Genomic DNA, 13,988 nt, shown 5'->3' on the forward strand with positions numbered 1-13,988 from the left:
TGGATATGCCATGTTTTGGATGTTGTTACCTGCACCTTTGTCTTAACCAGGTTGAGAGAATCTCCTTTATACCTTCCTTGCTCTTTTGCTCCTCCTTCCTTTTTGTGTCACTGCTTTAGCTCCCCCAGACAGGTTTTAGTAATTCTTTGGCTGACAGACCAGGCTCAGTGCTACAGACCCTGCTGCTTATCCTGCAGATCCAATCAGGCTGGGCACAAGCAGCTCCTCCCTTTGGGAATGTGCACCCAACTGTGTGTATATAGATCTTTCTCTGTTCCACATAATCTAGATTTATTGAGGTAACAGATATTTCTAGAATCTCCTTGATTCAGTATCAAAGTCCTAAACATACTTCCATGTACGTACCTTTTTTCCTTTCGGGGTTTATGGTGAGTTTCTCACCTAAGCAAAAGCACAATTCCCACTGGAGAGCTTGACACATTCTTTATGCACACACAAGATGGTGTTGCTGGCAGATACATTAGTATGTAAAGACGTTACATCCAGGTTTTATAGATCAAGCTGTTAATGCTCAACATAAGGCTTTAGAAAAACTATTTGCTTGAATTGACATCCAAAGTCTAATCTCACAGACAATGTGACAGCTGCCCATGCTTAGCTGTAATTGTAAATAGACAACTCCACTAGCCTTCTCTTCCTGTCCCCTGCCCAGGGACTTGCTGGGGATATGTTTATCCTAATGAACCTGACAAAGTCCATTCCCAATGCCAGAGCCAGGCTCACTGTTCTGTCACATTGTATCAGTGCAGAACACTGAGAAACTTCCATGGCCCAATTATGCTTCATTAAACTAAGCCCATATTCTGTGTGTCAGGGAACGATATCGAACCACCTCAGTCTAGTGTGTCCCAAAGGAGAAAAAGAATAACTTCCTGAAATAGAGGGGAAAAAAAAGGTTTCTTTCGGAAACCTGTGCAGAGAGAGGCCACAGGTCAATTCTCCAGTTGAAGCCTAGTTACAACTCAGTGTACATACCAAAATATTCAATAATTTTCCCAATTGCTCAAAACACAAGGTTTTCCACAGATATGCATTTTTACAGATACCCCAAAACCATCTTGATGTTACAACCTACCTCTGTATGTCTTGAATGAAGTGCATTGTATTCCTTCTTGAGTTCTGCCTCCCGCTCCTCAAGTCTGCTAACTGGAAGAAAAAAAAATAAATGACTTAAAACTGAATTCAGAGTTCTAGTAAGTGAGACTGACTTTCCTGGGACTAAGCAAGCAGATCAGAGTATTCCTAGAAGTGAATAGCACAAAGCAGGATAAAAAGTATGTCAGTGTTTTTGTTTTTAAGCTAACTTATCACTGAGCTTTCTAAGTACATCAACAGCAGCACAATATTGCAATTTGCATTCCCCTAAAGAGCCCAAGTCCTATTTTCCCCTGCTGATTGCTAGGCCATCGAGAGGGGATTTTTCTGTTCAAGGCCAGTTTACGGCTCACCCAATCCAGATTGTTTCACATGGAAACTGCAGGAAGAGGCAGAAATCACATCACTCAATCCCACATGAAGCCATGGGCTCCAGCTAAGGTCCTACATCAGCTCCCTAAAACACATCCACACAATTTCCAGGTGTGTTTAAACGAGACAAACATAAGGAAGTTATCTGCTAAAACAGGTTCAAGGCCTACATGATACAGAAATTAAAGTTTCTGCTGGCATTCACTCATGCTTCGCTGATCATTAAGGCAATAGATTTAACGAGAGAAAACATTTGAATACTTCTGTAGGTATTCCAAGAAATTAAAAATACATCTAGCAGATTCGGGAGAACTTTAAAAAGTAAGTTCTTATTAGAGGGAGATGAAACCAACTGAGCAGCTCAGTTCATTTCTGCTGTTTTTCAGCTCAGATAAAACTGAGCAGAAACAAACTGTGATATCCCAATGCAATTAATATGCAGAACCTAAATTCTAAAGGTTTAGAAGAATTTAGAACCTTCTAAACACAACTTATTGTGCCATTCAAACACAAAACATTTTTGCTGCTTAGATGTGAATTCTATCTTTTTATTAAAGAATTTTTGAGCACAATATTTATGTGACATAAGCATATATGTCATATAAGTATCATACACATATGATGTTCACATATGATACATAAGTATCAAATTGTGTAACTGAGCTTATTCTACTTGCTACGTTTCAATATCCCTGGGAAATTTCAAATTTATAGTTCCATGTTTCCAGAGAGTCATTGCTAGAGACGCATTATCTGAAGACAAATGCCAAGATCTTCTCTGCTCTGTGCATATTTTTGTGTTGCCAGCTGGGTCTCCTGAAAATTAATACTCCATATATAATTTCCTTTTGATCCATATATCTGTATTTTGGCCCAGTGTTTTATCATAAGTATGTTTTAATGGAAAAAAGTCTTTGCCCATGTCAAACAGTGGAACCAAAACACATAACTGTCTACTCACTCAAATCTCTGTAAACATTCTGCACTACTGATCTAATCTTGTTCTTATGAAAACATTACGCTCCTTGACACAACCTTTTGCAGTCCACCTATAAATATCTGGCCAAAATATTACATCAAATAATATTTATACCACTGCCAGATCAAATGTTTCCATTTCTGCCCTGTTATCAAACAGAACAAAAGCTCTTTGGGTCACATAGCAGCAGAGAGGACACAAGTATCTATAACACAATATAGAGAGAAATTTATTTTACAGCACAATGCATGCACCTAAAAAAATACATATTTATGTGATGCAGAACACTACTGAATAGAAGAGTTCCATTTATTGTTTTGAGGCACAAGGTGTTTTAAGTCTCCTTGTACATTTGAAGTGTGGTTTCATGGAAGCCTTTGGTAAGACATTACAGACACAAGAGTCAGAACTTATAATTAACAAAGGTATGAAGTGACAGACCATATTTTATCCATTATTTTTGCCTAATTAACATCCTAGCCATGAGTTAAGAGATGTTAAACAGCTGCCCATCAGAAGTACTCAGCAGCTCTCACGTGAGCACACCGTGCCCATAGCTCCCAGAGGATCTCCCTTCTAACCTTTCCACTGTGCTAAACCTTCTTTGGGCAAACAGGAGATCAGAAAGTGCAAACTAAGACTGATGGACCTTGTATTTGCTGAAACCAGCTCCCCCTCCAACAAACAGTGTCCAAGGAGCCTCCCTGCTGATTCCTGCTGGGTGGTGAAGTCACGCTCAATTCAGCCTCGCCCGGAACTCCCACACACACCCGGGGATACACCCAACACTGCTCAGCGAGTTCATGTCTGGACAGTGTACCAGCTCCAGGGATGAATTCTGCAAGTGGATTCTGGGAAACTCAACAGTACATTTAATGAAGATTAACACCACGTCAGGTGTTACCCACACCCTTCTTTGCAGCTGCCCAAAACCAGCCTTCAGGAAATCCAGAAAAGCATTTCCCACTTTTACAAACACAACACATGCTTGCACAGGGGTTGAGGTTCCATAAAGAAGCACACCACTTTTTCAATCTGTGAAGAAAGAAAAGCTTTAAAATGTTTTAAAACTTTAATGGCCCAGTTATAACAAATAATTCCTTGCATCAAGTCATTGAAGACAAATGTACATAGCTAGTGATGCTGCATAGTCAAGGGGGATATCTCCATGAGATCTGACTGCTCTTTTCATTAAGTACAAAGGTTAAAATAATTAAGGGCCCAGAAGATGATATAACTGACATTAAGCACTTTCTTCTGGAAGTCATTTCCAGCTGTGCCATACATTACACTGCTAAAGGTAGAAGTTTCAGCCAGAAGAGGATGTACACTAAGTTACATACCCTCACCAGACACCAATCAGCCGTCCTCAGAACTAGTTTTTCCAATACCAGCAGGACGAGATACAGCATCAGAAATCTATTCTACCCAAAATATGCCTCCCATCAAGATAAGATCTTGCCAAAAAAAAAAAACCAACGGAATACTTTCTTTTTCCAATTAAACACTGTGCAAGAGATCAGATATTCCCCAAGGATCAGAAATCACCACTGACTTGATCAGAGTCGGAAGAATTTTGAGGAAGACCATCAGATTCTCACCCCAAAAGCTTTGAGAAACTTAAGTCACTCTTAAAGGAACATTTCCATCAGCAGTAACAGGAAGCTAAATAGGAGGGCAAAACGCCTTTCACTGGCATCCAGAAACACATTTAAAACCGAATTGTTGCCAGTTCCATTTAAATACACCAATATACAAAGGAGTGGAAGTCTGGCCCTGATAACAGCCCAAGAGGAATGGAGTTGTGTGCTGGCACTGCCTGCCACATGCTGAGCCTGTCACGTGCCAACCAGACACAGCTCCTATCAGACTTAAGTAACAATACAAAAAGTTCCTCTGATATTTCAGTCTCAGACTTTTTTTCCACTAACATGTCACATTCCTATGCGTGGACAATAAAATTAGTTTAATTATAAATACCCTAGAAGCAATAGTATCCATTGTCTCTGTTGCAATGTGACTTTACAAAGCCATTACAAAGCCTTGTTACATCAAGGAGGATCTTACATTGCAAAATTACATTGTTTAAGATAACACATGTGCAAAATATAACATGCAACAAAAAAGTTGCACTACTCACTCTTAGAAGCTTATGTGGAAAAAATACAAAGGTCTTCAAGCATCATAAGTATAAGCATAAAATGCAAATATTCTAGTGCTTTTAGGCTGATGAGAAGGCCTGGAACATCACCACAAACTCAGACCCAAGGCCTAGTGCAAACTTCTCCAGCACTGTCAATGTTCTAACACCTTCAATGACCTGAGAGACCAGTCTTGATCACAGTTCTCTCACAGAAAACCAATTAAGCCTAAAAATGGGATATTAAATGCAATAGTAAACTAGAGAAACTGGAATTTCTGTCTTCTGACAGCATTATGAGGAACTCGGCAGCCAAGCTGCCCACCCTGCCTGTTCAAAAGTCAGAGCTTACCTCCCAAGTCTGATGGCTTTTACCAAGTTTGGAACACCCTTCATCTGTATGTTGTCCTCTGCCTCAAACTCCTGATAAGCCTGAGGGGGAGAAAGAGAAACAGACCTGCTAGAATGGCAAATCCAACCAGTGTGATGCCTTCAAGAGGAATTACAAGTTCTTCCTACACAAGCCAGGACAGAGATCCAGCTCATTAACAAGCCCTTCCTGGCACCAGGATTGTCTGAAGACTCTCCTTGGACAGCTTTCATCTGGCTCTATTCTTTAATGCAGGTACCACACCAAAGTTAAGATACAGATCCAGAAGGACCTTATGACCTCCTAAGTTGTTGCCAAAGAGTACACACATCACTCGTGGACTGACAAGAGGACTAAGCTATCAAACAAGTGTTTAACCTGGAAGTGGTAAGACCTGCAAATCAAACCAGCACAGAAAACTAATTTGTAAAACTAGTGAAAAATTCAACCCCTTTACAAGACCAACATGTTCAAGTAGTTCTTACAATGTGAACTACAGTTCTAGATCTCAGTTTAATAAGTAGGGCACTTGAAATTACGAAGATAATTTAGCTGTCAAGAATGCTCTGTTGATAGCAAATATCAACACATGGAGCAGCAATGGTCTTATCCCTGACACTTCTGGACTGTTCAAGTTTGCACTACGTCTCAGGCACACAAAATCCCTGCAATTTGTTACCAAAAGCCTGAAACAAAACTTTAAAAAACCAAAACTCTTTAAACATTCTGCCACAACATTTAATATAAAGAAAACCACATGCCAGGACATTCCTCACACGGGCTGAAACACAAACAATCAAGAATATATACTAGGAACTTCTACATAAAATCAAGCCCAAAATCCACTTCTTGCCCAATCTCTGCAAAAGAGGTGTTTCACTGAGAAAACTTTTGATTGACTGCTTTGCAAACAGTGGGATGCTCCATTTATACACATGGCTACTGAAGCAACTCCCTGTCTTGATAAAATCCACATCAAGTCAGTGTGGACACAGAAGGTTCAGCAGACTGGATTTGTTTTAGAAGCCAGTGAACTCGGGAATGTAAGATTCCAAAAGACATTTAAAGTAATTTTCTAACATTACTGCAGTATTTTAAGCAACAGAATCACTATAACAACCAAACATCAGCACATAAACTACAATACTCCCTTAACTTAAAAACACATATGAGCAGTTAATTATACACCAGTGGATTTCAAGCCCTTCTCACCACTTTTCTCAGGTATATTAACAGCTAAGCTTAAAGCAGGCCAATCATTGTTCTAATTTCCTACTCCATTTTATTTCAGCCTTGAGTCCTGTAGCTTGGCTCGGTGCCTGCTCTGGAGCTAGCTGCTCCATCTACTGGGCTCCATCTAGTGGGCTGCTGGCTCCCAAAAACACACAGACAGCAGGACTTTGGGAACAGAACTGGGAAGCCAGGAAAGGCACAGTGAAATGTACAGTCAGGAGGAAAGCCTCCCTTTCCAGAGCACCCTGGTACTCACACTTCTTACAGAAGGATTTTTCAGGTGTAGTGATTGATACCTGAGGCACAGTGTAGGAAAGCAGGGGGAATCTGCCTGTTAAACAAACTTGAGATGATTGACATCAGAGATGAAGAACATCCACACTGCGAACACACTTGCAGACAGTTCAGTTCCACATCTGCTAATCAAGAAATACAAGAACTCAAGCCATTCTGTTCCTCCTTTGCTGGAAATTAGATTAGTTCTACTGCTGTCAGTCTGCAGATGAAGCAGGAACAATCCAGACCTCCACTGAACAAACCTGAACTTTTCAACTTCTTTCCAGGACCTACTGAAAAGCTTTCTTGTATTCCTTGATATAAACACCAGCTGAGCCATCCCTAGAAGCAGCATTTACTGACAGAGCTGTTTCACACCAGTTTAGTTAATTCACATCACCATCTGTGCAGATACACAAATCAAATCTCAAAACAATTGTCTGGGAAGTTTCTGTTAAACTTCACAGCTGAAAGTTCACATCAGAGTCTTCCTGTTAACTACAGATCCACATGAGCTGGATGATATCCCATGTGCAGAGATAACTCAGATATTGGATGCCTTCAGATAATCCAAGAGTGGCTGTCTGCCTGGGTGTACATTACAGCAATGCTGGTGTCCTGAGAGCTCAGAGGAAAATCAGATATCAAATAACATCTGCAGAACATTCACAACAAAACCTGGTCTTGCATCTTCTCTTGAAGCCAATGAAAGCAATAGTTCTGTTTAGCTTATGAGAAAAAGAAATGTTTTCAGGTCAGCTTCCAAAGCATTTATCTTATATCCCAAACAAAACCTTCGGCAAGCAGTATCTTCACAGTGTCACCTGACATGGGAAATACCATCCCAAGAGTTGTGTCACAACATTTACAGCTCCAAAGCCCAAGAGCTGTTTCTTGGGATTATACTTATTTGGGGTTTGTTTCATTAGGTTTCTTTCTCAGTGCAGTTTCCCCGAGATGTAATCTATCAGGCACACAAAGCTCAGGTTTGATAAAGTCAGGTAGGTAGATATATCTGTTTTGTTGTCAAATGCCGTTTGTTATCTTGGCTGTACTTTAGCACTAGGCAGATCCAGAAAAGGAGCCAAATCTTTCAACTCCCACAGCCTACCACCTCCATCAGAAAGCACTTCAGTCATGCAGACATTGTGTTTTTCAGATTCTCTAATAAATATGTTACTCCAAGAATGATTCCTCCAGAAAGCTTATGCCAAAGCTGTTCCATTCTTGTAGTAAGTCAAAATATACTAGTCATTTTTTTACTCCTAAAAATTTAACTTATAACCTGAAATACATAAAGAAAAGTGACATTCCCAGAAAGAGACAAGGAAGGAAACTAAAAGAAACCTCTGTAGCCTCCCCCCACAGAACTCGGTGGAACATCCTGTAAGCTCTGAGAAGATCTTATCCCTTCCTGTAACTGGAGACTGAGCACTGTCCCAACAGTATCATGTGCCTTCACAGAGCCCTGCTGGACAAATGAGCTGTGTACTGCTATTACAAGTTTTTAACAGCCCTCTATTTTCCATGTCCAGGGTTGACATTTCAAATACTTTAATGCTGCAAACAAATTACAAGTAGAACAAGGAGGTCTCACAACAGCAAAGATTTGAAGTAATATGGAAGTCAGGTATTTTCAAATTCTTGTAAGAAATTAAAACTTAAGATTATATCAAAGACTGGCAATGGCCTCAGATATACCACATTAAAACAGAAGAACGCTATTTACTGAATATGTGGCATTATCATGTTCACAAGTGCCCTCTACTGCTGAGAAGGAAAAAATTACATGAATTCTAGGTAAGTCATAAACCAAAACACAGACATTTGCCAACACTCAGTAAAAGTTGACTGTAGACCCACAGCAAGAACTTCTAAAATCTCTGCCGTTACCAACACCATTCCTAAACAAATCCCCAGAAACTGTGTGCTATTTAACTTGCTTCAGCTTCCACACAGCACAGGCACTGCCATTCCCCCCTCTGCCCCAGGCACTGCTGAAAGCCAGGCCACACAAGGGACAGGAGCAACCCAGGGAAAATTACAGCCAAGAGCAGCAGTGCAAAATCAGATGAAAAGCTGGATCACAAGCCAAGGAGTTTCATCAGTGCTGCCCATTCCTGTGCTGAAATAGAAGTCACAAACCCTTACGCCTCTGCTCTCCTTTAAGCAGTTCCAAAGGTTAATGAATTTATCCCAGGGTGCCACATACCGCACCATTTTTTTGCAGCAAATTTAACTTAGGCAACCACCACAGCCCATCAACTACCATGACTGAGTGCTACACATCATGCAGGAGTGGTAACTCCAGTGCATCTGCTCCCACGATTCAGGATTTCATCATCTGCTGGGCTCACAGTCCTCCCAGCAGTGTTTTCCTGGCGTCTCTCCCTCTCTCTACCTCCCCTAAGAAAGAACAGAGCACTTCAAGGTAGTTCACTCATCTGGCAGCAACTGTTCCAATTTCTGATGAGGGGAAAAGAAGTCAGTGAACCATAGGAACTTAGCAACTGGTTGATATAAAATAACCTCCTGATCTCACTTCAGGAATTTCAAAAAGCAGCTTTATTGCAACCTAACTGATTGAACACATAGCTAAGGATGGAATCCCGCAGGGTGAATTTAAGTGCAAAGAAATACTTATTTTTTTTCTTTTGATTTAGTATGACAATCACTTAGACTGCACAAACAAGTACTTAAAATTCAGGACATAACCATAACTTCTTGAGCAATTTTAACTGGCACACAGATTTAAGCACATACAACGAAGCAGAACTCAACCATGTAACTAAAAGCTGCCCCAGCTGACAAGTCTTCACTAAATGCTCAGCACTTCCAGTGTTAAAGAGAATGAGTCAAAACTTTTTAATGGACAAAACCCGTTCTCACAGGCTTTGCTGATTTGAGGAAAAACACACAGAGCACAGGCAGCCTACACAAAGCAAAAAGTCTTGTAAGGTAAAGTATGACCCAGCACCATGTATTACCTGTTTTCCATTCTAATCTATTACTCATGTCACCAACTGATGCTGTGATCTCACTCTGCACTCCAGACCCAGGTTTTATTTGGTTACTTGCTCTGTGCCAGACATTTCTAACTCCCATTACCAGTGATGACACTGCCACTGTTCTGAATGTCGACATGGTAAGACAGTTAGCAAAATCAGAGCCTAATTTAGATGCACAGACAGTACTATAGGAAGTAGAAGAGAAAAAGAAATATAGCTAAAAGACTTGGAGCTGAATTCAAGTGACACATCAGTGATTGGGATTGTACAACATGCCAGTTGCCTGCTCTGTAAAACAAAACAAGGTAATGCAGTAAGGTTAAGCTGCTTCACAAATACGTACTTGTATGGTTTTCATATCTTAGACATTTAGATCACTAAAAAAAACAGTTAACTTGCATAATATTAATTAGGTGTTCAACAAATGTGCTTATGTCCCCTTTGATCTTGCTCTGCATCAGCAGCATGTCAGACCTTCCCAGCAGCCTTTCATGCTGTCCCAGATAGCTTACCAAAGCCAAGCATAAACAAACTTAAGTGTTTAACCCAGCCCTATTGTTTCTCCAAATATACAGTTTTGGCCATCACAGAAGGTTTTTCTCCAATACAAAGATGGTTTTTTTTCTCCAATAAATAGATTTTGGAACTGTCTAAAATCATTGTTCTATCACTAGAGCTTAACATAGTTATGGTAACTGTTTTTAGCAACATTATTTCTTACAAAAAAAGTAGTTCTAGCAACTCTCAGTGCTTCTACTGGAGCAACTGAGTTTCTCGGGCAAATGTTTTCATTATTATCATATATATACACACATATATACACAATATACAAATAAAACTTTAAAATCATACATATACTTGAAGGCTTCAAAGCAAGGAGAGAATTTCACACCAAAAGACTCACAGAGCAACATAAAATGTTGTTATCAATACACGGTAAATGTAATTTCTATCAGAGAAACTCCAGGTATGCTGCCACATACATTGCCAGAAATACAACTGATTTTTATTTTCCATGCAACCACTGTGTCCTTTGGATTGCATTAACAGAATAAAGCCATGGCCTACAGGACAGGACGCAATGTTGCTGTCAGACAGCAGGATCTCCCATCAACAAGCTGTTTGGGCTGTATGTGCAGAGCACAGGCCTTTAGAAACAGTGTCTTTGTTACCAAACAGACAAATCCTGCTACAGTGTTTTCTTTTCCCCTCCTGTGACACTCTTAAATACACACACAACACTGCTCCACAGGAATCACAGCGTTTTGGGGTACAAGTCGCTACAATTATCCATTTTAGCCTGACTTCATCTGCAAAGAGACCATTCCAGGAAATCATCGCCCTGGTCTTTGCTAGGAAAGATTGCTTGAAGTGCTCCTTCATCCCTGCCTGTACAGAATCTGGGAATATTTGAACAGTGCATAACGAAGGAGGTGATGCCTCTAAGATTTGCCAAAAACATTCTGTTGGAACTGTTCAAATTTCAGTCAAATTCTGCCCTAGATGCCATCTACATTAATCTTAACACTCTCACACTAATACTCCTGCCCTGCTATAGACTCAATCATGCTACTGAAAATTAAACTTTACAGGAAAAATTTTAGAGCTTCAGCTGGAAAAGAGCTGTAACTTACTGTGTTAGGGGCAGAAAATGGGGCTGAGCAGAAATAAAGGAAGAAAGAGTAGTGAAAAGGGGTACTTGGATGACTGGCACTGCTTTTAGAAACTGGTCATCTCTCAGCCTCGTCACAGTCTCACTTTACATTCCTGCAGGGTCCAGCAATAAAAGCTTGATATTAACTGATGAACACATCAGGTCTCACATCAACAGAAGATGGCTTAGAAGCTTGAAACATAAAAGTAGAAAAACTGATGATGAAGTTTCATTCAATGACTGTGTGACTGGATAAGAAGCAGCCCAGCAGAATGTCTAAACAACAATATATGTAACTTCAAGTGTTTCAAGACAATTGATCACTATCATCTTTTTCCAAAGTTTCCAGAAGTTTTTTTTTTTCCAATTACAGAACATCTCTAAAAAGGGAAGTGTTCTCCCTAAACTTTTTTCTATAAAAACTAAATGTCTCCTAGAAATAAATAATTCAGCAAAAATTGTATTAAATTTAATGAGAATCACCATCAATGCTCTTCTCCCAGCTGTGCTTCAAAACCTGAAGATTACCTTTATTTTAGCACAGACAACTGTTTAATAGGAAGAAAATATCACTAGCAAGGATGTAATCAAAGGATCTCCTGAAAAAGTTGCTAAATGTGAAAAAAGCGCTGTCTAAAAGGCAAGCAATACAAGCAGGATACCAGAAGAATCAGATTACAAGTCACAAGCTCGTATCTGACTTGTTTGCTTTAATTCTAAAGAAAACAGACTTGCACAAGAGTTAAACCCAGTTATATAAGTACAGAAATCAGAGGGCACAGATACTTAGCATATGTATTATCACTTTACAGAACAAAAATTAAAATGCACTAATACCACTTACAAGGAGTGCACCATGTTTTACTTACTTTGATCAGCATAGTTTTTTGCTTTTAGTTCAAGTTGTCGAGTTTGTGACTCTAACGCTTCCACTCTGGTCTGTAAGTCCTTTTTCTCTTGTTCTTGAGAATCTTCAAACTCAATGAATTTCTAAACAACAGCAAAATAGTTAAGTTAGACCAAACAACTAATTACAGGCTTTACAGCAGGTAGGAAGCAACACAGCAGCCCTTCACAGCAGGAAGGTACAAGGTGGTTTCCAAAATGACTAGATCCACAGGCCACATTTAAACACAAAGAAATATTTCAGTCCAGGTCCATCAGTCAAGCACCCAGTCTAGGTTATATTGCATAATAACTTTCAACTAAGTACCAGCTACTCCAGAGAACCTGCTTGGGATTAACATAAATATGAATTATTTCATTATTGTCTAACTTAATGTACAACAACTCCCAACAGTGCATATGAACACAGGAATTCTTGGTATCCTTAGGCTGACTGATCATCAGTGAAGTTATTTTCACCCTTAAGCCACAAAGGTACAAACACTGCAACAGAGACACCAACAATAATGCCAACCAAAATTATTTGATATCTTTTCCATCCCCACCCAATTCTGCTATAAACTCTTATTGTCTTCATCAAATCCCTAATTACCATCTACAATCTGTCAATTGCACAGAAAACTGTGCTGATCACCACCACCTTCTGTTTCCTTGGTTTACCACACTTGTGACTCCCCATAATCTGGAATTCACTGATGAATGCACAAGTGTTTACATTCCCTAACATAAGAATTACCAACACATCATTATAGCAGCTTTGAAAGCACTTTTTTTTTTGCTATTTATCTTTCTCAAAAAGTCAAGAAATTCAGCATGTATTGCTGGCACAAAGAATACTTCTAAAAGCCAAGGATGGTTTAGGTCATGCAGTACTCTATGCTCTGCATTGCAAGGAGAAGACAAAGCCACCAACACAAGTGATGCAGAAGGCTCATAGAACAGGGAGAAGAAGCAGACCAGAAACCTCTGCAGGAAAAAATCCCAAACACCCACGACAATTAAAGGGGCAAAGGCAGCTGAAGACCATGTGGAAGAAAGGAGACAGTGAAGGCAGCAACTTGAAAACAGTAATTTGATTTGAGTATTTTTTCCTATGTATTGTTAGGAAAATTTAGTGGGAAAAATATTTCTAATGGTCATATAGCAACTGTTAATTAACTATTATTACATTGTAGCCATTGTGGTTTAGAGCTTTTACAAAAGCAGGAATTCATAACCTTATGAAAAGGGCTTCAGTTGAACAGGGTCATCAGAAGAAGTTCTGACCAAAAAGTACTTCAGATGTAGAAATGCATCAAAACCTAAGAAGTGAAACAAGAGTTCCTTTCAGACAAGCTCTGCACAGCTATCACAGGACTGGGCATGGTGCTCATATGACTGCTTGAAACTCAACCACAACAATTGAGGAACAGCTGACATAGCCCAGGTAGCTCTGCTTTGGGTGCTGCCATCAAAAAGTCCCTCTTCAAACACAGATGTGCAGAAATTTTTCTACCCCCTCCACACAAAGTTTGGGAATATTAATTAGTCAATGTAATTTGAAAACCTCAATGTTTAAGCTTGTTTCATGTCTTCTTTGTAGTAATTGATGCAAGACTTTTGCCCCTTTAATATTCAAGTCATGTCTGGCCTATTCTTGGCAGACTCCCTTTTCAAAAAGGGCTTCAAAGTTTGACGCAAATTTGGCACTGGGGCTAAAGTTACACTAAACATGGGAAGTTTGTTACACTAAACATGGGAAAACATGAAATAAGAATTATAGAACTGTAACATCTTTGTTTAGTTGTTTCTCTGATGATTTCCCAAAAATGTGTCATAGCTTGCTAAAGGCCAGGGACAATTATACTCATGAATAACAAACAGCCACTCAGAGCCATTAATGTCACTGTTACTCATGAAACAACAGATAGATATAATTTTGTATTTCCTCTCAA

The 13,988-nt window shown here is 39.6% G+C and overlaps 1 protein-coding gene across 5 annotated transcripts in view; it reads right to left on the reverse strand.

Annotated features, from left to right (window-relative positions):
* SPAG9 (sperm associated antigen 9) overlaps positions 1 to 13,988 on the reverse strand; it is a 57,825-nt gene that overhangs the window by 39,271 nt on the left and 4,566 nt on the right. For 4 of the 5 annotated variants that reach the window (XM_030287546.4, XM_030287550.4, XM_030287548.4 and 1 more), the window contains exons 2-3: positions 12,018 to 12,138; positions 1,097 to 1,167 (exon numbers count right to left, since the gene is read on the reverse strand). In XM_030287546.4, coding sequence (XP_030143406.2) covers positions 1,097 to 1,167; positions 12,018 to 12,138 — 192 coding nt within the window. Of the gene's footprint in view, positions 1 to 1,096; positions 1,168 to 4,959; positions 4,989 to 12,017; positions 12,139 to 13,988 lie in introns of those variants that run through there. The other variant, XM_072937153.1, reaches the window with a different exon arrangement.

The sequence above is a fragment of the Taeniopygia guttata genome, chromosome 18 (assembly GCF_048771995.1).
Source record: "Taeniopygia guttata chromosome 18, bTaeGut7.mat, whole genome shotgun sequence".
NCBI classification, from domain to species: domain Eukaryota; kingdom Metazoa; phylum Chordata; class Aves; order Passeriformes; family Estrildidae; genus Taeniopygia; species Taeniopygia guttata.